The sequence below is a fragment of the Labrus bergylta genome, chromosome 13 (genome assembly GCF_963930695.1).
Source record: "Labrus bergylta chromosome 13, fLabBer1.1, whole genome shotgun sequence".
NCBI classification, from domain to species: Eukaryota; Metazoa; Chordata; class Actinopteri; order Labriformes; family Labridae; genus Labrus; species Labrus bergylta.
This window is the reverse complement of record NC_089207.1, coordinates 2,312,922-2,340,277: the sequence shown is the minus strand read 5'-3', so window position 1 is coordinate 2,340,277 and position 27,356 is coordinate 2,312,922. Positions and strand designations below refer to the sequence as shown.

Below are 27,356 nucleotides of genomic sequence, written 5' to 3'. Positions count from 1 at the left end.
TCTTTTGATGCCAACTCTGTTATGTGATTTCAGTATTGCTCATGTCTTTTGAACTTCTACTTCTTCATGTGAGCTAATTTGTTTTCTTGTTCCTCCAGTATGGTGTTTTATTACAAATCTCAGGAGAACAATCCCCTAATGATGGAAAAAAAACATGAAGGACTTCTGGCAAAGTGCTGTGGGGAGTTTGATATTTTTCTCTTTTTCTGCCTGCAATGTGTTTACTGCCAGAGGAGTGGGTGGTAAAGCTAAAGAGTCAGATTGCCAAATCTCTGTTCCCCCCCCCACGCAGAAAAGACATCAAATGAATGTGTTTAGTACACACAAACAATCAGTTTCATTCTAAACATCCTTCTCTCAAACTGTCTGTCTGTCTCGTCTTTTTTTGCACTCTATGAACATCTCCCTTTTCTTTGTGTGAGATTGGAATTCTAGCATTCATTCATAAATTACCTCATATAACCCTTTATCCACAGAAAAATAATTCATTTCCATGCACTCTCTGCATCGCCGTAACTTTTCAACTTGAAGTAAATAAATAGTGATGTGCATTTTAATAAGTATTCAAAACTCAAAACTCTGACAAAGTACAACGTAAGATAAATTGTGAAAAGAAATACGGCTTGTTTGCCAAATAAATATTACTGCTTTTTTTTGGACAAAACTGAATGTTTTCAGTGCTGGGTGGGAAGGGAGGGAGGGAGGTTGGGGTGGGATATATTGGGGGAATTATTTTCCTTGCCCTCCTTCATTTGCCATTATTCTTTACTTATTTGTATACTTTCTGTGCTGTGGTAATCCAGGGGAGAGAGATGATTCAATCTTTGTTTGCCCCTTTAGTCTGCTGTTTTGATCCCTTGAAGATAAATTGTGAAAAGAATGCTTGAAATATGGCTTGTTTTCCAAATAAATATTACTGTTTTTTTTCTTGGACACAAACATTCACTTCTTAGAATGCATCTCTTCAAAGCTTGGCTGCTTTGCTTCTTGCAGTAAGATGGCAATCAGAGCTGAACATCTTACAGGGGGTCTGATGAAATGAGCACCAGTCTTCAGTCTGTTGTATTTCCTACCTTTCTTGCAATTACCAAAGTCCAAAGTGAGTACTCATGCCCATAAAAGTTATTTGGTAAAAGCCCTTAAAGCCAGGGACAAAACTAAAAAACCTAACATTGACATATGATCAATTTTTTTATTTTTATTAATTATATTTGATTTGCTTTTCTTGATGAGGATACATCAAAATAAACACAGTATAAAAACGTTGGTGTCAGTTAACAATAGCCAGTTTAGCCTCCTTTTAAATATTCCATTCTCTTCAGACTTTGTGATGGGTTTTAAAGTCAGTCCACTTTTTTCCACTTTCCTTGGCATGCAGATTGTTGTAGTCTTAAATTGTGTGTAAAGTTCTCCATATCATGTCGTTTTTCCACAATGTATATGATCTCATTTTAAAGTTGTTTTGGCATCTTTGTTTTATGAAGAGATGTCCCTCTTCAGACATTCAGAAACAGGAACATTTTGCAGTTCACCTCATGGATGTAAGCCCAATATTCACTTTATTTATGCTCCGTGTTGGTCTCCAATCACTCGTTTGAGAAACGTCCGGTTCTCAAGAGGTTAAATGTTCCTGCTCGCTGACAGTCTTTTACTTTTTTTGTCCGCTGTTTGGTTTGAGTTTTACAACCTTTATGGAGAAACGATATCCAAGATAAGAGATACTGTACTACCAATTTTTGATGTTCTAGGAATGGAGGCTTATTGCAAGAGCAAAACTGATATTTAATCTGATTATAAAGGCATGGAGATAAAAAAGTAAGATTAGGAGATGCTGGATCACCCGCCCCCACCCCCATGTAGCAGCCACAACAATATCTTATCTTACGCCCCCATTCAGCCATTAACAACCATCATCTAGTCCCCACAGCTGTGTCAAGTCCTCGCCAATTCAGACAGCTGTGTAGGATCAGTTTGACTCATTCAGTTCTTCAGGGGAAAGATTTGGAAAGGAAAGTAGACAGAGCAACAAAAAGTGGGTTAGAGGGATGAACACATCTGTGAGAATCCATCTTCTTTTGTTCACAAACAAGTTGAGTATTTCATAAGGGGGACTTTTGTATGAAACAAGGGTAAGTATTCCAATGAGTCGGAGTCAACAAGACTAGAAAATAAAAAATGTCTAATGCCTGACAGTCAGTAGATGCTTATCTTCAAGTTACAAAATAGTTCAAAAGCTAAATTTCCATTGGAAATAAATGTTTGTACATTTCACATTTAGCCAATCTGATATGTTAGGTATGTAGGACCAGAGACCAGAGTTTGCTTTTACTTCTTTGTAGGAGCCAATTTAGTGTGTGTGTGTATTTACGCATTGTATTTCAATGGGTTTTTATTTACTTAAAGGCTTTATATGTGATTTTTTGATCCAGCAGATGTCGCCCTTGAGCACCAGCATGAACCCAAAACAACTCGCGGTGCATTGTTGTGTTAGCATGCTAATGCTAGCGATCTTTATTCTGCTGGTATCTTCACACTGCATGTAAATTTACCTGAAATGAGCGTGATCTAGAAACACAGTTAAGCAGTGAGTACAGTATGTTATTCTTCTTTTCTCTAGTCCCTCAATTAAACAACTTTTATACACGAGGGGAGGAGTCAGCCGGCTGTCCGGGCGATGTAAACAAAGTGAAGATAGGACTCTGAAAACATCACAGACAAATAACAACTCATCATATCATCATCACGGTTTGTCTCTGCTTCATATGTGACAATAAACTGGAAGATCAGAAAGTACTTTCATTTTGGACAGTAGAGAGAGAGAGTGAGAGAGAGAGAGAGAGAGAGAGAGAGAGAGAGAGAGAGAGAGAGGAGGAAGAGATAGGTGGTCTGCTAACCCTCTGTTAAGCCTTTTGCATCCGTCCGATGTGGAATGTGAAACTTCCTCTCTCTGTCTCTCTTACCGCCTCCTTACAGGGTTTCCTGCATCCACACAGAGCGTGCAGGAGGTCAAAGGTCAGACCTACTGTAAAGTCTGTCTGGAAAAAAAATTGTGCTGAAGTACAGCTGCAGGACTTTTCCTTTCCATTCCTTTCCTCACCTCTGCATTTCCTAAGAAAGCCTCCTTCGGGAGCTGCACTGATTGTTTAACAGGGAGTTTTTTAAGAGTCAATTTCAGACGTCGAGTTTACCACATCACAGCTGAACAGACATTTTTGTGGCTCCTTTGAGCACTCTTTACAAGATAAAAGAAACAAAGGAAACTGTCCAGTTTATGTTCTGGAAGGATTGTTTTGAATATACTGATGGAAGAATAACTTAATACTACTAATTCAAAACAATAACTTCCTTATTTTTACTCAACTGTTATTACTTTATGTTCTTGAGTTATATTTATGTCTTACTCTTTCGTTTCCCAATGACACCAGCAAAACATGAGCAAACTTTTTTCAATTCCGATCTGATTCCAATATGTACAGATACTGATTCCAATAATTTTTTTATCATGATTAATGGTGTTATAGTTGTGTTATATGTAACACTACTCAAATGTTTAGTAAACCCATCATTGCATTTCTTATTGAAAGAGCAAAATAACAATAATATGAAATACAAATGCATTAATATTTAAAGGCTTTATATTTTGATCCAGTAGATGTCACCAGCATGAAACCAAAACAATTAAAACTAAACTAAAACATTGTTGTGTTAGCATGCTAATGCTAGCGATCTTTATTCTGCTGGTATCTTCACACTGCATGTAAATTTACCTGAAATGAGCGTGATCTAGAAACACAGTTAAGCAGTGAGTACAGTATGTTATTCTTCTTTTCTCTAGTCCCTCAATTAAACAACTTTTATACACGAGGGGAGGAGTCAGCCGGCCGTCCGGGCGATGTAAACAAAGTGAAGATAGGACTCTGAAAACTCTGAAAACATCACAGACAGTGGGACTCGGGTGTTACACCCATTGTAGACAGTCATGACTCACAGAGTTATTTTCAGAGGAGATACTTGATTTCTACATTTAAGTGTGAAAAATCACAAATAAAGACTTTAAATTAAATAAAGAAATGCATCTGAACTTTGTGCTGGCTTCACATACAAACAGGAAGCAGCAACAACTGTAAGGTCAGAAACTATCTGATCATCATGGCAGCACGTGTGTGAAGCATGAAGCAGCTCATGCAAAGCCCTACTCACTCATGCTAAGCTTTTTTATCTCAGATATGTTTAGTCTATGTCTGTCTCTGCATTTCACACCCGTCTGTCTCTCTCTGTCTTCTTTCATTTCTCTCCTAATGGCTCTCCCCCTCCCAGAGCACTCCTTCCACCCTGACCTCCCCTTTGACAAGAGGTTAAATGTGTGACTTTCGGCACTTAAACTGTACCAAAGTGTGATAAGTATTTCAAGCTAATGAGTTCCAGCTGCACAGTCGTCCACATAATGCTCATGTCAAACTCTTGCATTGCGTTGCCATAAATCATTCATATTGCATTGTTGTGATACTTTGATTTCCAAATTTAGGACATGATGACAAATAGGAAGAGGTCACTGAAAACTAAGATAACAACTTAGTTCACAGGTTGTCATAAACAAATCACAACAAAGAAATCCCTCTCTTTCAGACATTTTCCAACCCTGTCTCTAGCATGTAGCCCTAAGATCATTTGTCCAAAACTGATCCAGGTTGTGGTACCTCACAGCTTCACAGACCTGGTAGAGGTTCATAAAGACATTTCATGTTTCCTCCAAAAGGTTTCTTCTGTCCTTTACTGACTGGTGGACGTAGGTAGAAATATAAGCCTCTGTGGATCATAAGTAAATGACTTCTGTAGTCGTCTAATTTTTTTTCTGTCCTTTCATATTTTTACACCCGCTGTAAAGTATCCATCCCAAAATGTGAAGCAAGATGTCTGTGAAGGTTCTCAGTCATCCTCATCTTTGTAATTAAATAAACTCCACAGAGGCTTTATTTTAGTTATTATTTAGTTTAAAACTGAGGAAGCCTTTCAGAGGAGAGGTGTAATGTCTTTAGGAACCTGAAACCTGAAGTCCAGCTGCCCTTTGGATTGAGTTTTGAATTTCATTAAAATAGAAAAAGGAAGCTTATTACTTGGTTGGTGCTGTTGATTAAAGTTCACATTCCTCATACAGAATTACATTGTGAATTTGTTGGGGACTATTTTCAACCATGGATTTATAAATATTTGGTGCACTTCAGACACACATTTACTACAACGGAGGATTAGGGCCACGTAAATTATTATTTTTTAAATTTACGAGATTAAAGTCGTAAATTTACGAGTTTAATCTCTTATATTTACGACTTTATTCTAATAAATTTATGACTTTAATCTTGTAAATTTGCGACTTTAATCTCGAAATGTAAAAGAAATGTTTTTAATGTGGCCCTAATCCTCCGTCCTACATTGACAGTTTTTGCTAGATGGATAAATTAAATATCTACACAACAATTGTTCTCTTCATTAGATTTGTAAAATAAACACTTTGAATATCACCAACCTGTTGCATTTAAAAAGCAGGTCAGCACATTTCTCATAAATGGCATACAAATAATTACTGTATGAGGATATATTGGTATATATATAATTTTTCTTTTTTTCAATATGACCAAATTGTGCAGTTTGAGGTAGTGGTAAGAAAGGAGAAAACATTTCTTTGTGAGTACTCTGGCCTGTATGAAACTGATATCTAAGAGAAAAAGTGAGCTACCAGAGAGGTCAAGAAAGAGAATGAAACTGAGAGTTCATTAAGGTGTTTGGGAAAGTGGGTTACAGAATGGCCCAGTGCAGGACTTACCCTGGCTCCCTTTTCTGGGAAACATTTACATCCGCCGCTGCAGTCTCTTCCTCCACAGGGGCCACTGTGCTTCTTCCCACCCTGTCAGACACAAAACAGAAAAACATTAGAGTCAATCTTTGGCAACATATACAGAGTCCTCTTCATTGTTAAAAAACAGCGCAGGAATCTGTGTCCATGTGTTGTTGCATTCTTTCCTCTGTGTGCTTCAGATGTGACGCAGTGTGTGGTTAATTGCAGTGTTCTCTATGTGTGACCGGCTGTGTTTGTGTACACTGTGGTTTGGGAATACACTTGTTGTTTATGAGTGTGGAAGATTGCTGCAGTGTTGTCTGCGCTGCTGTGTGTATCTGTCTGGTGTACAGAAAGGATTTTTTATTAATGTGGCTACAATGACTCATGAAGGACGTCCACACATAATGGACAGCCATGTGAAAATGGAAATCCTATTCATTGGAGGGGCCGGGTCCCGGACATGGAGGGGGGGAATTCGTCTTTGAATGTCTGCATACCGACAAAACCACCCACAATCACAAACCGACGTGTGAGACATGACACACACACACACACACACACACACACACACACACACACACACACACACACACACACACACACACACACACACACACACACACACAGCCGGTCAGTGTGGATATGACATGATCAAAGAAAGCTGTCACACAAATGGGGTTTCCCAACCCACAGGTCAGAGGTGACATGACCCTTCAGTAGCTGAGATAGCTGGTGACATTATTGAGACAGATTGGAGTCTAAAGCCTGGCTCACACTGTGCAATTTTTCCCTGATTGTATAAAAGTCGGGGTGTCATGTCAGCTCACACTGTACGACTGAATCGTTTACGACGCTCTACCAGACCTTGAGATCAACGTGCTCATACTGTACGACCCGATTGTCGGGCACGGCCGGAGAGCTCACACTGTATGAGTGAAATCGGGACGGATCGTTGACAATTGTTAATAAAGTTTCATTTGAAAAAAACAAAGGATGACGGTTGGTGAAAGAGACAGAAGTGGAAGTTGTTGTAGGATATAGAAATGTTGATACAATCGTAGATATATGGAGACAAGTTTGTGCTGCACTGATGATCTGTACTGAAAAAAAAAACAAAAAAAAAAACACCGGGTTGTGTCCTGCCGCTGGTCGCCATGACTACAGTCCTCCCTTGTCTCTTGTTATATTGTAGTCACACACAACTTCTGCCGGACCCTTTCATGACGAAAACGTCAAGATTTTAAATTCTAAATATCCCACATGTTTGAAATAAATCGGGGCGTCCCCGACGATCGCCGGGCAGATCGGGGACGTTAAGATTGGATCTTTGGACCGCTCACACTACGAGATAATCTGAACAGAGAATCGGGTCCGAGCAGCCTCGAGTCGGGAGAGACCCTGAGATTGTCGGGAAGGAAGAATCAGAGCTCAAATCGGCCCGATGATCCTGCAGAGTGAGCCAGGCTTTAAAGAACTTTTGTGGTCATGTGATGTTCCAAAAAAATAAAAGTTGGACAATTTTCCCTTTTTTTAATTTGAGATCATGTAGCATGGAAAAGAAGAAACCCTTCCAACTTAGGCAGTGTCTGTAGACACAACACAACATATTGGTTGCCAAACTTTAACCTACAATGCTGCAAATAAACACGTCAAAAGTTAAGCTAAAATGGATCGCTGGAATTACTCTATAAAGGATCCAGATGTTCTTTAAATAGATCTGTTTCTCAATCCGTGACTGTTTGAACCCTTCAGTACTGTTACAAAACAATATCTAATACTGTTTCCGCACAGTTTAAAAAATTACTGTTAAACTTTCCACAACGGGGGCCTGACGATGAATCGCAATGAAAATCATAAGAAAAAATCAGGGAATTGGGTGAAGAAGAACCTACAGTTATATTTCAATTTACATGTTTTGAGTTTAACTTGATTAGAGAAATGCAAAGAGTCTCTATGTAGCCCATTCTGACGTCTCTCTCTCTTTTGTCCACCTACGTCCTCCTCCTACACAGCCATACCATACCCTGCTTAGGCAGCAAATACCTCAGTACCCTCCTCCCCTCTCCCTTGTAAGGACCACTTCATGCCCACAGTGGCGACAAAACAGCAGATTAAGAATCACAATAATTCTCTCCTCATCATTTTGACAGCAGATCCCGGCAGCCTCTCTTACAAAGGCCACATTGAGACCCTCATCACACACAAAGACCGCTATTTAATACGGAGACGAAGTCCTTTAATGATCCCCTATCTCCACAACAAAAAGACCCTCTTCCCCTCCCATATGGAATGCACAAGGCGACATTTCTTGCTTAACTATCTGGATCTGAGGGGTTCCTTTCAAACCACTGTTTGATACAGCTCAAATGTGATGTGATGGGATTTAATTTAGCCTGCGAGCTTGCTCTGTCTACACACAGAATACTCTATTCAAGGAGGGTAATCCAAACTGTCTCCTGTGCAGGGTGAACATGTTAGTATTTTTAGATTATAGAAACATAAAAACAAGTCGATCACTTCATCCCAATGAGGATGTGAAGACCTTTCTCCACACTAAGGAGGAAGTCCAAAAACACAGACAATGGCCTGCGTCACCCCCGGACAGACACACAAAGGAATGGTCCCATAAAAGGGATTACACATTATGGAGCAATGCAATAATTCTACTTTACAGTTTACAGGCTGAACGTAGTTTCAACAGAGGACAATAGGACCGTGCAGTAGTATCCTGTTTTCTCCATGCACTATGATAATGACCCACTCTTTGTCAAAAACCACCTTTTCCATAGCTAGTGTAAAGACAACCCAAAAGCTGGAGGAGAATGTGTTCTTGCACTAATTTTTTTATAGTAATACAAACTCAAACAATCAGATGTTTTTGAAATTAGGGAGGTTAAAAACTTGCTGCTATGCGTGTTCAATTTAAATCCTTGATGTGATGTATTCAGAGTAGAGGCGGGCGATATGGAAAAAATATCATATCCCGTTTTTTGGGGCAAAATCACAATCACAATTTAATCCCGATTTTTTTCATACTGATCTTAAAACTAATTTTCAGGTTACTGACCAGTTCAAACAAACTAATTTCCCTGTATAATGTTTTTAAAAGCACAAAAACTGTGCTGACAAGTTTAATCTATTTGAAAAGATAGGAAACGGAGAAAATGGAGGTCTCTCACACAGAACATCTTTAGCAACAGAAATGTCTTTCCCTCGATTTGATCGATATTTATGCACAATTTTTGAAGGTTTTCCTCACCACTTTGAAATGATGATTTAGTTATGTGTCCTCTTTTTGTGTCCATCAGGAACATTTTCACGCAGTGATGCATTCGTTTAAAAACATGTAGACTTCGAGTTCTTGTGTTTCTGTTCTATTTTAGCCCTGCAGAGTTCCTACAGCTGTAGCTTCATACAGGCTCTGCAGCCTTTGTTCATCGGCTTTGTTGTTTTTAAGACATCATTGGACTAACTTTAGTTTTGTTTATATATAATCAAACATTCTGTGACACATGATCAAATTTCAGATTTGTCAATTTGTCATGAATGAAGACTTCTTCCCAGTCTCAACATGCAGGACTGAAGACTCAACATTTCCCCTGAGCAAAAGAAACACGTAAAAGGGCAGAAGATACATCGCTAGGTGTCGTGTAAATTTCCGCCTGCAGAGACGAAGACTTCAGCTGATGTCTCTGCAGTGTCTCATTTTGTATTCTAGAAAATGTTTAAGAGTGTGAATTGTTATGAAAACTATCATAAAATGTATATAATGAACCAATGGCCATAAACATATCACTTCCTCCAGGCTGGTTTGCTCTGAAAATTCATCTGTGAGTTCTCATGTTACAGGACAGCTCGCCACGGTTGATCATCTCTTATGTCTTGTTAACTACTGCTGTCAAAAAAATGTAATCACATGCATAGAAAGAATCATGCTTTTTCCACAAAAAAGAGCCCGTCCTTCATCATACGTATTTTAACGTTTGCATTTCTGCACAGGCCACACATGCAGGTCAATTAAGAGCTGAAATGTTACCTAGAGGATAGACTAGAAAAACAGGCTCTGTCTGATCAAGTAACTGCAAGCTGTTTTTAACTTGGAGCCAAAATGGAGTCTTCTGAGCCTTTGTCTCTTGTGAGATCTTTATTTTTTTAAATTTAACCTTTATTTAACCAGCTTGGTCCCATTGAGATTAAAAACCTTCTTTTTCAAGGGAGACCGAGCCGAGACAGGCAGCAGCAAAAACACAAAGTTACAGACGGAAACACAAAGAGAGACACAGTGCAGTTTACAAAACACAACATTTTGGATTAAAAATAGAACCATCTATGAGTCATATCTGGGAATCAGTTGTTCAAACAGCCGAGATAAAACATCGACATCCTATAGAATCTGCTTCCATGTCTTTCATTTTAGATTTAAAAACATTTAAGGACTCCAGCTCCTTGAGCTTTAAGTCATTCTGCAACAGATTCCAGGCTGAGGGTGCAGAGTACCCAGAAGCCCTTTTCCTCAATTTCTGTCGGAGCGTTTTGGACAGAGAGCATAAAGAGTCCTGAGAACGCAAAGAATACTGTCTGGTATTTTAAGTGTGAGTATCAGTTTAGTCTTCACAATAAGCAGGAAGTAGAGAATGAGCTAATATACAAATACATTGCAAGACGTTTCATCAGGAGGAAATTTCTCATTTTTAATTAAATTAACGGTGATATCGAGGTCATGTTAGTTTGATGGATGTCTGATACTAATGTCTGAGAGTCCAGGGCCATATGTGCATGTGAAGGGATGTCTGGTGTATATATTTAAGCCATTTTCCTGCCATATTTTATACCTGCCTTTGACAGTGCGTCTTAGAATGTCTAATGGTTTAAATTACCCGAACTATTTTGGGATCTTAGTACAGTTCAAGGTCTTCTAGCCAGTTATCAGATTAATGCCTTTAATGAGGAATGTTGTTTTTGTTGCCTCCCTGTTCTTAAGAACTGCAGTGACTCTCTCTTATGCACTGACTCCTTCAATGCAAGTAAAACCAGCTGGGTCAACCACACTATTTTCTCACACTCACTCTCTATTTCATTCACGCTTTGAATTTCTTTGTTTTTAAAATATGTAGAAATTTGTTGAAGTTTGCTTGTGTTGTTATACATTGTATACTAAAACAATGTATTGGACACTGATGCGTCAATTTGCTGATTGTCCAATTTTATACCAACACAAAAAGCCACTTTTTCTGCTTCACCCTAGAGCCTTGGTAGAAGTTTTAACAACACACATTAAACAGTGTTTTGATGTATAAAATGTGGACGTAGTCACTGTGCAGTCACTTATTGGTTTCTGGAGAGGCATTATGAAGCCTTATGATGGCAGTCGTCATATTGGAAATTCTGTTTCCACATAACCTTTGATCAATCTAGAAACAGGTGAAGAGGGAGGACTGTGGAGGGCATTTAGCTGAACGTTTTTCACAAACATCTCAATTTTAATAATTTTCTGAACACATGATCACAAACAGTTTAAAGGCTTAATTTGTGATTTTTCACAATTAAATGTAACAGAAATCAAGTATATCCTCTGAAAATAACTCTGAGTCATGACTGTCTGCAATGGGTGTAACACCCGAGTCCCACTGTCTGTGATGCTTTCCGAGTTTTCTGACTCCTCCCCTCGCGTATAAAAGTTGTTTAATTGAGGGACTAGAGTTGTTTTGTTTTGCTCAAGGGCGACATCTGCTGGATCAAAAAATCACATATAAAGCCTTTAAGCATATTTGTAATTGTTTAAAACTAAGCAGAGAAATATTCCTGGAGTACAAGTACAACTCCCTAAAGTTTAAGGACTTCCTGTCTCCTACAATGTTGAACTGAAAAAATTAAATCTCGTTCAAAGACGTTACTGCTTAAAAAAATTAGCTTCTTCTTGTTGATTATATGACCTATTTTGAACTGCAACACCATCATGTGGTTGGTGTGTGTGGTTTGTCTGTAGTCAACCTGAATCATCAGGTTGGGGGGGGGGGGGGGGGGTTCTCAATGTTATGTTAACATTAGGTGTACCACAGAAATAACCACTCACGAACACTTCCTGTAATGTAAAAAACAGCCAAAATCAACACAGCAGCTCAGCCAAGAAGACAGAACGATGACCAGAGCGTAACAGAAGAAAAGTGCAGACAAAACACACTGAAGTCTTGGATTATAAACACAGATGGAGAGGAATAAATGTCAACATTTTTGTGAGGTTGCTGGAACTGAGAAGCTAATGAGGGCTTCGGCCTTGGTTAGAGTCGGCTGCACTCAAGAGGCCAAAATCACGAGGATGATGGGAGGATTTATGGTATTTCTGAGCTAACGTGTATTATAGCAACTCTACAAATGGGACAAAATGGAAAATAATCTCTGCATGTTGATCAGTGTATAAAACAACCATCAATAGAATCCAGAAAAAGTGCCTCTCTCCATTGAAATGTAATAGCAAAGTGGTGTATTAAACACAGACAAAGTGAAGGAGACAGATGTTTGTCTTTGATGGTGAAACACAGCTGTACATTCCACATTCCCCCTGGTATTTTACCCACTACAACATCCTATGATCCCTACCAATAAATTACACACTTAAAGCAACATTTTCAATGGGTGACAGATTGATGGTTGACCTTGGTAAGTGTTGTCTTAGTAGCAGAGATGAGCGCATTTTGGAACATAATCAATACATGTCTCTTTTTCTGTCAATTATTTCCCCATAAAAACATGACTATTTATATTTTTGCAGATGTATCACCTTTAAGAAAAAGCTAAAGACCCAGCTCTTTCATGAATACCTACTAACTTAATGATGATGGTCTCCATATTATTGATGATGATGATGGTAATGACGATGGTTTTTGTTTGATAACGACGACTTATAAGATGGTTTCTATACTGATTAGAGCTCTCAAGAACTGCCCTCAATGTTGTGCTTTGCCTCTGGTCACTTCCTGTCAGCACCTGTGTGTCCAATCAGACTCAAAGCTGATCGTTTGCTCTTACTCACATTGTTCCCTTTTTTCTAGATCCTTGCTTGTGTTGTTCTTACTCTCTGATGTACGTCACTTTGGATAAAAGCGTCTGCTAAGTGAATTGTAGAATTGTAGTATTTCTAACTATCTGTTGTAACTATGTCGTGATGGAGATGACAACTGCCTCTTTGAGATGGTTTCTCAGTTTTCACACATGAAACGACCCAGTGAAGTATAAACAGTGTTTGTGTGAGACCCCTTGCCTGTTCGAGGTATCAAATGAAGAGATCACAAGACGATTGAAGGTCAGGATGAGTGTTTGATCTGGGACTGGTGATGATTTAAACCCTTCAGTAACTCAAACTGTTGGGGGGAACAACACAGATGGAACCAAGAAGCGAAATGTAAAATATGGCTTTTGTGATATATATACATATATATATATATATATACACACACACACACACACACACACACACACACACACACACACACACACACACACACACACACACACACATACATATATATGAAGGCACTTAAGGTTAAAAAAGTCAACAGAAACCAAATCTTTCTACAAGGAAACCAATGAGAGGAGGCTGATCGGTGGGCTGTTGCTCATCCTTAATGAAGATTCTGACCCTGTGGCCTTTCCACTTTGACCTTGGCAGAGAGGAATGTTTAATTCTATTCTTCAAAATCAGGAGTGCCAGTTTCTTTCTACAACCACTCGTTTGGTGTCGGGAAGTCAGCTGCCATCAACTTCAACAAGAGATGATTGACTAACAGGGACATTTCTTAACCTAAGACAATAAGGAAAAGAAAACCAATGCACAATGCTGCAGAGAGGTTGAGATATTCTTAAAGAAAAAACTCACATTATATTATCAATACAATGATGAATGTGGTGTTTCCAGAACACACAGTTTCTTAAATACACCCTTTAATTGATGTATCCCTTTACATGGAAGCTTGAGGTCTAATTCATTGCAGTAAATGCTTATGGATGCAAACAGTTTATATTTGCAGATTGGTTTGAATAGTTTAAAAAAAAAGTTTTCTTCCTTCCTTTTACTGACGCATTTCTACATACAGTATAACATATCTGATAAATAGAGAAACAGCATGAAAAGGACAACAAAAAATAAAAAAATAAAAAAATAAAAAAAGGGGGTGTTCCCAGAAATAATTGCACCATAGCAGAACTCGAGGTCACAAATCCACAGGGTGTCTAAGTTTAAACAAAGCAACCTGAGTTTTAATAATTAGTTTCCTTGGGCTTTTAAAGCTTTACATTGTGAGCTCTTCCTTTTTTTGTGAGACCAACTCATTCTGCTAATGTTCAAGGTAATGGATGTCTCTCTGCATGCTAGTAATGTGGACCTCAAAGAGAAAGTGCAAACTCGTTGAACTAAGACACCTGTCCATTTTTACCAAGAAGCTGTGATAAGGGGGACTAAATGTTAAAAACATCTGTGGGGAAACATGTTGGGTAGATATATCTTGCATATGCATATCTGCACTTTATCTCAATGACAGGATGAGACTGATTCTGCCTTGAGTGTGTGATACTCCCTCTGCCAGCAGAAAACCATCTCTGTGAAGGATTCACTGTTGGCATGCAAGCTGCAAGAGTTTACATTTAAACCAAGAGGTCACCAGTTTGAAATATCTCAACAGCTTTTTTTGATGGATTGAAATGAAGTTTGTTAGAAACTAGGACTGTTTAACGAGTACAATTCTTAAATGGAGTACTCGCAAAATTTCAATAGTTAATTGTAATTCATCACATTTTTAATTGCATGTTTGAAATTCCATTATTTCGCAATTGAAAATATTAATTTGTAGGCATTTGTCTTAACTGAGAGTACTTTGCTTGCTGTTTGAAATTTTTATTTATTTGTTTATTTTGACAGGGACAGTGTACAGCCAATAAGCTGTACCAGAGTTAGCTATAAGCTAATTTACATCTGTAGTCCCTGGGCAGGAGACAGAGACAATCAATCAACCCTGCTTTTATTTTGAAATAAAATAAAGACCATGTGCAATGGACTGTCTGGATAAGATTTTGTTTATAAATTTCAAGTGGTAACCAAGTTCCAAGTCTTTCCCCTCACTTTTTTGCAATTTGGGTAAATGTTTCAGCAACCCACAAGGAGCCTCCTTGCCTTGCACACAGTAGAGCTAGCCTTGATGCTGGCTATAGTTCAAGGTCTGATCACAGAGGAAGCGCTTCAATCAAAAGGATCTTAAATGATTTTACCATTTTCTCTGCAGCCTCTTAGATTGCTATTGTAATCTTCAGTTCACTTCCTTAATTATCAAAGCGTTAATTCTTTCACTTTCAGAATGGTGCTTATTCTTCAGCTCAGCATACCAAAACTTCTTTTGTAAAAAAGAAAAACAGTACTAACGGTACAACAGCACAGATCGCTAAGGCTTGAAAAGTAGGCCAGCATGTCAAACAGGAGAGAGTTTATTCTTTCTGTGCAGCTTCCGCCTATAGTCTGACATAGAATTTAATCAAATAATCAGTTACGATCTATAAAACAAACACATCCACATCCACAAACAAAAATATACATACAGTACAGAAGCCGGAAAAGCAAAACATCAAACATGACCGTGTTTGTGTTGGTGTAGTTTTTTATAACTGAGGCATGTCTCGATGCAACACCAGACGTCCCACAGGCCTTCATGACGGTGATAAGGGGACTTCTCGTGCCGGCCTTGATGGATCTCACAGATTTTGTACTGGATAAACAGAACAGTCTGTGTGTGCACCACTGCCTCTTTACAGCTAATTGTGTTTCCTGAACGTCTGTGTGCACTCATAAAAACACTCCAACATCAGTAGATTCACACAAATGGAAAGTCTTTAAAAATATATATATATATACAAAGAGTGGGCGATGAATGAGTTTGCAAAACTGAGCATGAGTCATGGATTTGTGGAGGAGAATGAGCATTTAAAATGTCTCAATGTCTACACAGGAACAGCTGTGAGACTAAACACAAAGTTGTGATTTGTCATGTTTATGGAGAGCTGCTCTCAAAAGCAAATCAACATTCTCAGTTGAGTAAAGACCTGGAAATAGACTCTTATGGTGACTGTGACATCCACAAATGTCAAACTCATTAAGAAGCCACATGACTGCATAGACAAAGACATCCCTCAACGTTTCTTGCTAAACAAGGCTTGAAACTCTTTCTTCCCCCCCAGACTGTCACTCTGATGAACGCTAAACAGTCACAGAGTGTCAGACCTGTCGCGGTGAAATGACTCTAAACCAACTGTCACTGTGAATATATATATATATAATATTTAATTTAAATGATAATATACACACTTATTTATGTATTGACATGTTTAATTGAGCCATCTGTCACATATCTGCATTTTACTTATCATGTTACTTCAGCATCTTTTTGCACTATGCACCACTGCACTGTTTCATATTTAGTCATGTAAATATTAGTCTTTTCTTATTCTGTTTATTGTTGATATTTAATGTTGTACCTGTACATAAGAGAGCACAGTTCACCAAAGTTAAATTCCTTGTGTGTGTAAACATACCTGGACAATAAATCTGATTCTGATTCTGAAAGTCTGAACACAAAAGAGAAATATTAATGCTCAATTATTTAGAATCCCAACTTCTGTCCAAAGCAAATACCTGTAGTATTTTATAGCACCATTAGCTAAGAGAGAAACAGTGGGCTAGATTTGCAAGTTCATAGGTAACAACAAGTGAGTCTGGCTCTTTAGCACCTTCTTCTTATTGTGTTCGTCATATTTATTCATATAGATTTATTTTAAAAATTAGAGGGAAGGGGGGAAGGAGGGAAGGAGAGAAGGACATGGGTCACTGCTGAGAGCAGGGAATGACTTTGAAGGAGAACATGATCCGGAGCAGAGGGACCTGAATGAGTCCGAGCAGAGCAGAAACTCCCACTGTGCTCCTCTGGCCGGGCTCCAGTGTAAACACAGCTCTAGTTTCAGACCTGGACCCTGACACAGCTAGACCTTCACTTTTCCTGAACTGGCCCCCAGGTCACACAGAGTCTCAACTCCATTTCCCAGAGGGCCACACTTCTTAATCAATTCTTCCTGCTACAGCCTGAGCTTAAATGGACGTGGGGATTAGACTCATTTCAGTTCTGGACCTGCAGCGTCCTCCAGCCTGTCAGATGTTGTTATGTTGATAGATCTGCTGCTCAGCCCCTCGAATCAGACGATCAATCACATCCAGATGGGAGGACACATTCAGTAACAACCTGTGACACATGTTTGTTGTTTTATTTTTTACTAATAACTAGATTCAAGTATGAGCTAAACCCAAACAATTGGACGTAAAGGGGTTGAAGATCTCATAACTGTCAGAAATGGCTGCGCAATAAAAGCAATTTCTTTAGTTTTCCATTTTCATGCAGTAACATGAAGCTCCTGCTAGCTATCAGCTCATCTCAGATTAATTGATGCTGATATGCTACAACTACAATTCACTGAGCAGACGCTTTTCTCCAAAGCGACGTACATCAGAGAGTAAGAACAACACAAGCAAGGATCTAGAAAAAAGGGAACAATGTCAGTAAGAGCAAACGATCAGCTTTGAGTCTGATTGGACACACAGGTGCTGACAGGAAGTGACCAGAGGCAAAGCACAACATTGAGGGCAGTTCTTGAGAGCTCTAATCAGTATAGAAACCATCTTATAAGTCGTCGTTATCAAACAAAAACCATCGTCATTACCATCATCATCATCAATAATATGGAGACCATCATCATTAAGTTAGTAGGTATTCATAAAGAGCTGGGTCTTTAGCTTTTTCTTAAAGGTGCAGAGGGACTCTGCAGATCACATGGAGTTTGGAAGTTCATTCCTCCACCGACAGAGGAGAAGAGTCATGATCAGATATAGTGGTGACATTTTTTATTTTGGATGCAGGGAGGACATGTTGCTCGTCATAGGTATTGTGTATCATATGAAAAACATAAAGTACAAACCGAGTTATAACACTTCATATCATTATGGAATATCTATGTCACTAAATTCAACACAGAGTGAAAGGGTCTTGGCGTTCCTTATACAATATTCTATATCTTTAAAGTACTTTTACTTCCAACAGCTGTACATAAAACAAACATGTATGGGAAAAGTTTTCCAGGGTAGAAGTACTGCATCAGGACGTATTATCTAGAGCAAGTTAAACATGCTTTTATTTAACTTGGACTGAAGTTCGGAAGTCAATTCAGTGAGGACGTCGTCTCTGGAAAATCCCTGTACACTGTATATATCTCAGCCCCATGTCCTTTAACCTTCCTCCATCTCAGTGGTGATTAATGTGGGGACACAAGGGTCCCATCAGGCTGTGCTGAAAGAATTCCAAGACCTCGTTTCTCCCGGTCCTCCCAGGCCTCAGTCTCTCCGTCCTTCACTTCCTTTTATAGCGTCTTTTTTTGCCCCTGGTCTTTATCATCCCCTGTCTCCTGTCCCCTCTCTCTCTCTCTTGTTACATCTACTGGTGTGTCCTCCCTCTTATTTTCTCTTCCTCTCTCAGTTTGTCTCCTTCATCTTTCATGTGGATCTCCTGTCGTCTGTCTCTCCTCTGCTGAGGTTTGTTTCTCAGTGAGCTCAGATGGAAGGATTGTTTCAGCTGTGTTTACACGAAGACAAAACATAGCTCGCTCTCTCACACAAATTTACTCTGGGTTTGTTATATGATGTATTTCTTAGCGCAACAGGTGTCCATATAATGACTCAATTTCTTGTATTTCTTGGTGATGCACTAATGTTCAAACTAGAGTCATATCCATTGGTATGCAGCCTTCCTAATGTCACAACATCAGGCAGAAACATGGCTGATCTCACTGATAGTGCCACATTTTTCCTCTCGGACTGAAGAAACAGACCAATCCATTTCCATTCCAGCTGTGGTTTAATTGATTAGACAGAATTATTTCTAGTCATGGGAAGAATGTTAACAAGATTGGACGATGCACGCTTTGTGATGCCAAGGTCCATGTCCAAAAATGTGTCATATCTCTCTGCATCTCTCATAGCTTTTTCATCTTCTAAGACTACTTGGAAAATGTCGGTCATTGGCTGGGCACCAATTTGATTCAAACAGTAATATCTCAGAAAATTTTAGACACGTCGCCAGGAAATTTGGTAATGATACACATGGCACCCAGATGATGAATCTTAATAACTTTAATGATTCTTAGACTATATAGATGAAATATGTAGATTTAAATTATTGGAGAGCCAGCTAAATTAAATATATATAGTCCTGGTAGCAGTGGCCTTGGGGTGCGTTCAAATTGTCATTTTTGCTTAGGAAGGTTCCTAACTGAGTGAAATGAAGCATTTAAGAGGCGGTCATGATAAGAGCCGTTCAAATTCTCTAAAAGTTAAGGAAAGGTGGGTCAATGCTTCCTTTATAACCTCCTTTAGCTTAGGATACACTGGACCATCCTTTACGAAAGGAGATGAGATATGCTGCCCCACAATTCCTTGCGGCCGCAACATTTAAAGCGAGTCGCGCATCCGACCGTTCAGGAACATTAACGATGATCGTAAAGTGACACAGATCATGTAAGAGATAAAAGATAAGAGACATTTTTATCAGAGGATGTTTTATTCACCATATTTCATTCACTTAAGAATGCTTTGTGCAGTTGTACATTTGTATGCTTAAAATATTTTGTATATTTTGCATAAATGTAACAATTAATTTCATATTGATGTTGATGTTGATTTCTGATTGGACAGGAAGCTGATGGTTTCACTTTTCTTACTTGTAGCCTGGTGGTCTATATTGCTTTTATTTCAATTCCAACCTCGTGGTGATCAGGATTATTTCACCGGCAAGAAGCACAGGGGAAAGTTTTTTAGATGCGTTTTTGTAGTCCATTTTCTGAACACTGTAGTTTCAACACGGCAGACCCACGTCATTAACCTCCGCCGGCCCGTCGCATTTAATGACGTCGCCTACTTGAAATGTGGTCGGCTTGTCAGAGCAACGAGATCGCCTTTCCCTAAGTCCTTTATGAATTCTCCTAACATCTTTCCTTAACCTCATGACGTTTTTCCGGGGTTAAGGTAAAGTGGATAGTGAAAGGAGATAGGAGGGACAATTCAAACACACCTTTGGGTTCAAATCTGAACTCTGCCCTTTGCAGCATCATCCCCTACTCTCTTCTCCCAATATTTACTTTTTATAGACCAGGTTATTTTGCAAACGACAAATTGAGGAGATATTTGGCAGACTTACAGATAAAGTTGGTGGTGACTGTTCATGAGAGATAAAGAAAAATTGTATACCATGTCCAAGATTAAAAGTACAATGATAGGAATTTGTAGATATTTAAATATTATACATTTAAGTAAACCATTTATACTACTGTAAGTACTATTACTGTGAGAAAAATTGAGAAAGTGGGAGAAATAGTTTTTGTGCAATGTGCATGTTTGTGTGTCTAAACTGTAGTTTATGCGCTTCTGGGCCAGTGGTAAAGAGTGGCAGTGTGTGATTGCTGGTTGACACACATGACTGAGAATGAAAATGAAGCATGAACAGAGATTATCCACAATCAAACCGCTGGTATTCTTGGCTCCCTGTTTCCTTTGGATGTTGCCCTCTGCTTCTTTTACATACTTTCACATGATTATCTGATGTGGAAATAATAAAATAACAAGGTTTTTTACAAACGTATTCACGCCAACGCAAACGCTGATAGAGGCACACTGTAAGTACAATCCTATGATGTACAGCTAGAGTTTATTTAATGTGCGTGTTTACTGTGTGTGTGTGTGTGTGTGTGTGTGTGTGTGTGTGTGTGTGTGTGTGTGTGTGTGTGTGTAGATTAGCACACACATTTGATCTGGTCTTTTCATTTAATCTGATTTACCAGAATCATTGTCAAGCACACATGTCCTCTGAAATGACTGTAAATACACAATAATATGACTGCTGTAAATGCATAGACATAATGAACAGATATATATTCAGCATGAACAGTTGATTTAGAGCAGTTGTTCCAAACCGTTTTCTATGAAATCCCCCGAAACCCCCCACAAGAAAAAAGAGATTGTGAGTGAGGAAATGTGTTTTACATACAGACCTTTGAATTAGGGCTGGGAAATATATCGAGTTTTTAAGATATATCGATATATATTCAAACAAGATATAGGGTAAGACAATATCGTTAATATGGATATAGTTTATGTTGCATTAAAATAACGTTACAGAGGTGCCAGGTCACCTTTTTCTCATCTCACTGATGATGACTGACTGTCTGTCCCTCTTCACCCTGCTCCTCCTCTCTCTCTCTTTTATTGTATTTAAGGAACATTTTTATTTTATAATATTACTTTTTTAATTCGCAAACAGGTAATTTATTTTTCCATGTCTTTTCACTGTTAATAAAATACATGTCGATATATATCGAGTATTGCTAATCAATATGGAGATATGAGTTTTGGTCCATATCACCCAGCCCTACTTTGAATAAACTATCCAGTAACTGTGTTGTCATTATTTTAGTTCTGTAATGTGCAAATCAAATTCATCCCTCTCCAGCCCGAGATCTTTGGCACCCCCCATAGGGGGTCCAGACTCCAGGATGGGAACCAATGATTTAGTGTATTAAAAGCGAATGAGATCGTCTAATACAGGAGATATCTGAGAAGATTAGTTTTAATTGATTTTTAATAACATTAAACAAACTAACCCACCTGAAATTGGCCGACATATAACAAACAGGGTCTCCGCTACGTACTCTCCTACTCGTGTTCTTTCATGTACAGTATGAATCACACTGAGTTTACATTATGGATATACAACTCAGTAAACACTTTGTGGAGTAGTCCAGCTATGTGGGTTCCTCTGCAGGGTTGTAAAGAAACCCTTGACACATTTAACTCCACCCCATTTCCTTTTTCCTGTTTAGAGAGCTTCTCTGGATAATCTATTTTCTCTTCACACAATTCTGCTCTCAGGATGTTTCCCATAAAAAAATAGACATCACTGAGCCCGCAGATAAACACGACCCACACTCTGTGCACGTGCAAGAAAGACAATTAGACCCCACACTCGCACATCCTGCCAATGAGAGGAGAGCCAATTGACCGACTAATTCAAGACATGTTTCAGTGGCCTACAGGAAGCTTCAAACAAGTCTAATGCAGACCATTTAGTCCTTCATCACAATGCTCTTTCAGCAGTGTTCTCGACTGAACATGCATGCTTGTTTAAGTAGGTCATTTTTTTACAGCAATGGGGGGAAAACAGCCAAGCTCACCAGGCCTCTTCCTCGCCGTAACAATGCAGAACCACAGAGACTAATCAAATAATCACTACCACAAAGTCACGCTCTGCAAAAAAAAAAAAAAAACATTCTTGAGGGAACAATAGGTAAGAAAACAAAAGACACACACTGTAAATCCATTCATTTGTTAGCCTGCATGCACTTGCCAACACATCAAACACCTCAAACCTCTGACCTTTCTGCACAAATTCAAAAAATGTAAGAATGTTTGTCTCAGAGGTGAGGGCGACGCCTCTGTGGAAAATGCATGCCACCTCTGTGTCAGTCCAACACACACACATCCATGCTCGCACACATCAGGAAACCCCACACATGAGCTTCTCATCCGAGGCTGCATCCTGCAGCACAGTACAATGGTCTCTTCCCCTGATTGTTATATCCAGGCGGTCTCTATATCACAGCCAGCATTTTGGCAGGGGATGTGCTGGCCGTTTTTTTCCATCCTTATCACAGGCAGACATCTTCGTCACATGCCTTGCTCCCCCCCGGAAAAACATCTATTGGAGAGGTCACTCGCGTGTCAGCTTTCCATCATGTGTGACCCCCAAACTTTCTCCAGTCAGCTGAACAGCCATGTCAACTTCCTATTCTCTTATGCATATTCATAACACAAGCAGCTTGATTTAGTTTAACCACTAAGGTTGAAATGCCAAAAAAAAGTCACAGGCAAAAACAACATTTGTCTCAATCATCCACTTAGCTGAAAAGAGGGTAATTGCTTTAGCAGATGTTGCTGCTGGGCTTCCAGGTACTATAGGGATCTGTAGAAAAAATACGTTCTTTTCATGGTCAGAGACTGAATTCCCACAACTTAGACCTCCTCTGCTAGCATCATCCCCGCAGACCATCGTGCTTAACCACATCTTGAAATATATTCTCAAACACATGAGAATCAAAGCCTCCTATACAAAACATCCTGTTAACATTACCGCCTCAAGAGCCTTCCCTTCCTCCGCCAACTGACACAGATAAATGGAATTTGTGTACAGGGTTCATGAGTGTGTAGATAAATGTACATGCATCCATGCATGGAGTCACAATTTTGTTCTCATGAACCAAATGGTCCAATTTTACCACTTCAATCAGTGATTTGCCCATAGAATACAGAGCAGGAATCCAGCAATGTAAAGTGCCCCCTTAAAGTGCAAACAGGTATGACCTTACTGTTCACACCTCAAACTTGAAAACTAAAGGAGATCAAGCATTTGTATCTCGGGCTCCTCGGCTGTGGAACGACCTGCCTGAGGATCTCAGACGAGCTACATCAGCATCTTCTTTTAAAAACACATTTTTATCATAAGGCCTTCTTATAATCCTTGTTTCATGATGTTTTATTTGTTTTACTGTTAACTTTAGCCGATCTTTGTCTCAGTTGTTTCTCTTCTCTCTGTTCATTGGATGATTGCTGCTCTGTTGTTTTATTTTTCATGCTTTTTTAATAGGATTTTATTGTTGTGTATTAGACTGTTGGGATTTTTCTTTTTTCTGTAAAGCACTTTGTGACGTTGGTTTTGATAAGTGCTTTATAAATAAACTTTATTATTATTATTATGATTACTAATACTGACTTGAAATGTTCAGGACGCTCCAAACTAATTAGTTGGTACAAAGGCAAATGTGTATACCTGTTGTACAATGCCACACAACACAGAGAGGGAGGACACAGCTTAACTTTAGGACTGTTTCTCTATTAAGTTATTAACAGTGTTGCTGCAGATTTTGTGGGACCTAGTCTGATCCCCGAAATGTTTTTCAAAGTTTAAATTACCATAGTGTGAATATACAGATAAAGTTGTATTAAAATCAAATAATTGCCAGTGATTGATGAATAGTATTCTTGCTTGAAATGCCCAACCCAAGCATTTGGGATGCTCAGATCAAATCTGGACCAAATCTGGAAGTTGGTCTGGTAGCTGGAGAGATGCCTGATCACTTCCTGAGCACTGCCAAGGTGCCCTTGAGCAAGGCACTGATTCCCCACCCACCATCAGCTCAGGAGCACCCGCTGTGGGCAGCTCCCTCACTCTGGCATCTCTCCATTAGTGCATGTCCACATCCTATTTGTGTATATTTCAGCCTATGTGTGTGTTGCATGACTTGCAGAATGTAAAAACAGAAATTTCCCCTTGTGGGGATCAAAAAAGTAAATCTTAATCTTACTTAATCTTAATTGGGGTGATGCGTCCAACACCGTACTCTTATTTTCCAAAACTGATAACCTGATATCCACCCACTTCATGCTTTTATTATTCAGCTGTGTATAAGAAATAAGCCATGGTTTGAAATTTTCTCTAATGTTCCCGTTTTCCATTCATAACAAAATCCACTTCTTTTCCTTTTCATGTTGGCAATAAATAAAACACAATGAAAGATTCCCAGGAGAAAAATATGTGCAATTGCCCCCATATTCAACAAATTGCTACATCTCCCCTCTCTCCATTACAGCCAGCTTTTCACCACACCTTCTGTTGTGGCAGTTTACAACAAAACATTTGGCTTGCTTTAGTTTGACGACACACACAAGACTTTTCTATTATAACATGGTCCATGGTTTCAATCACAGAGGCTGTTGCAATTCAGTGTGACGTCACAGTGAGTCACATCACACCCCACGGGTTTCTGCTTGTTTACTCAATAAGTGAAACTTGAAAAGTCAGAACTTAACAAATTAAAGTTGCGTGTAAAATATCTTGAGAAATATTTTTTTGAAAAGGGGGGATTCCAAAATGGGTTAGGGTAAGGGTAGACAGATGGTGGGAAAAAGTTGAGGATCACAGAGGCTGGGGTCTGGTTCAAATAATAGAAAGAGTCCTGTGGGGCAGATTTGGAACTGATATTAAACAGAAACATATTTTATGAGACGCAGGTCATATTGAGAAACTCTGTGTCTGATGGGAAACTCCAGAGATGGTGTTGATTGGTGACTGCTCCATTCAGTCTTTTTACATGTTAAATTAACTCATTAAAGTCTTCCTATGTGATTTTTCTCACTTAAATGTATAAATCAAGTATCTCCTCTGAAAATAACTCTGTGAGTCATGACTGTCTACAATGGGTGTAACACCCGAGTCCCACTGTCTGTGATGTTTTCAGAGTTTTCAGAGTCCTATCTTCACTTTGTTTACATCGCCAGGACGGCCGGCTGACTCCTCCCCTCGTGTATAAAAGTTGTTTAATTGAGGGACTAGAGAAAAGAAGAATAACATACTGTACTCACTGCTTAACTGTGTTTCTAGATCACGCTCATTTCAGGTAAATTTACATGCAGTGTGAAGATACCAGCAGAATAAAGATCGCTAGCATTAGCATGCTAACACAACAATGCAGCGCGAGTTGTTTTGGTTTCATGCTGGTGCTCAAGGGCGACATCTGCTGGATCAAAAAATCACATATAAAGCCTTTAAATGCCTTGTTACATGAAACTGTTAGCTAATGGCTTGTTGTCTTTTCAACAGCTTCTTTTATGTGTGCAGATCGACGTTCTACCAAAAGTCAGCTGCTGGTACTGCGTCAAACCAAGAAACTGAAGCTACTTTGTTTTTACTCAGTTTATTTGTATAATCACTGTGAGCTGTTTCTTAATTTGACCATAAGCTTGCCTGCACAGAGCAAATAGATTGTGCCAAAACTCAAATAAAACTGCTGTGTTTCCAGCATCATTGCCTTGGAGAAGAGCAGCACAGTAAACAGAGAAGCTCTCCTGTGTCACACGCTTTTAATCAAGGCCTGAGCAAATCTGATAAAAGCAAAAGACAACAGTTCTTTTCATCGCACAGCAAGAAAATATATTTTAATCCGAGTGCCTTGAGTATGATATTAAATGTCTGGCATCTAATACCCCAAGCTAGCTGCAAAAAAACAGAGAAGCAAAACACATTAGAGTCCTTTAAGGACATACAAAGCATGGACACATGGTCTCATGTTCATGTGAGCATCCAGCTTCAGGTTTGGAGGGACAAAGAGAGGATATAAAGCCAAGTCATGCATTAATTTGGTTTAATAAAACATAAGTTTTCTGTCTTCAGTTTCAACATTTAAGGCTTAATATGCAATAATATAATGGTAGGGAAAACACTGCATTGAAGTGGGAAAAATCGCATATTAAGCCTTTAAGAAGTTTAAGACTGATCACATTGGCCTGTGATGAAAATGTAAGCATAAAAAAAGTGCCAAAATTTGGCTGCATATGCTGCAGCTGCTGCAGAGATCTATGAGCTTTCCTTTGAAAAATATTTGAATCTTTTCTTAAATTTTCCTTTGATTGAGGGTCAAAGCATCACAGCCCTGCTTTTATTCAACGCACAGAGAAACAGCCAAGAGCCTCAGATATCAGTGATTCAAAAACACATGATTAAAAAGGTTTGAGTACGGCAGCTTGCTTTCAGGATTTATCTCTTTAAGAACAACACCCCTCTTTGTGTTTCCTTGAACAGAGTTGTTTTGTTGAGCTACAGTTGAGGGATGGCAACACACAAAAGCATTTCATACTAAATAGTCAGCTACTTTGGAAGATACTTAGTTGACTTATCCAGCTGAGCCTGCTAAATCTTCATAATATAGCTTAAAATAAATTAAGTACAATAAGAGTTTATCCCCCATTGGATGATGGACTACGGTGGCCAACAAGGACAATTGACCTGCAACAGCCAAAACAACAGGAAACCAGCAGCAAATTCTGAAAGGAAATCAATTCAAAAGTAAATGCAGAAGTCCAATAGAAGTGCAACGACTAAAATGTGCTGCAAAAGAAAGAACCGCGTCTCGAGACGTGCAGAAACGTCAGCATCAGGGGTGCCAGATAGTCTAGCGGTTTTTTTTTTTACACCCCACAGGCTATATAGTCCTGGGGACGGGGGCCGGTCTCAGATGTCAGGCCGCGGGTCCCAGGACTCACAACTTCAATCTCCCAGCAGTAATTAGTCCTGTGCCCTAGCCAGACATAGAGTTTACAGCGCTGTTAGCCACACTGCTAATCTAGCAAAGCTATTAGTCTATTAGACACAATTTCTCAAAGCTGTGTAAGTTTTTGTACATGTTATGAAGTTGTGTTTTTGCAAAGTGTGTGTTACTTGGTCTGATAATTAATTAACTTCCATGTCTCCCTCTCCCATCTGTTAGTGCCCATCTCCAGAGACCTGAGTGGAGGTTCGGTGAGAGCAGCCTTAAAGCAAACCCGACAAAACCACTACAC

The 27,356-nt window shown here is 39.1% G+C and overlaps 1 protein-coding gene across 3 annotated transcripts in view; it reads right to left on the bottom strand.

The window, feature by feature from the left end:
• Positions 1–27,356, bottom strand: part of col4a2 (collagen, type IV, alpha 2) — a 67,993-nt gene that overhangs the window by 38,055 nt on the left and 2,582 nt on the right. For all 3 annotated transcript variants that reach the window (XM_065962408.1, XM_065962410.1, XM_065962409.1), the window contains exon 4: positions 5,822–5,902. In XM_065962408.1, coding sequence (XP_065818480.1) covers positions 5,822–5,902 — 81 coding nt within the window. The remainder of the gene's footprint in view (positions 1–5,821; positions 5,903–27,356) is intronic.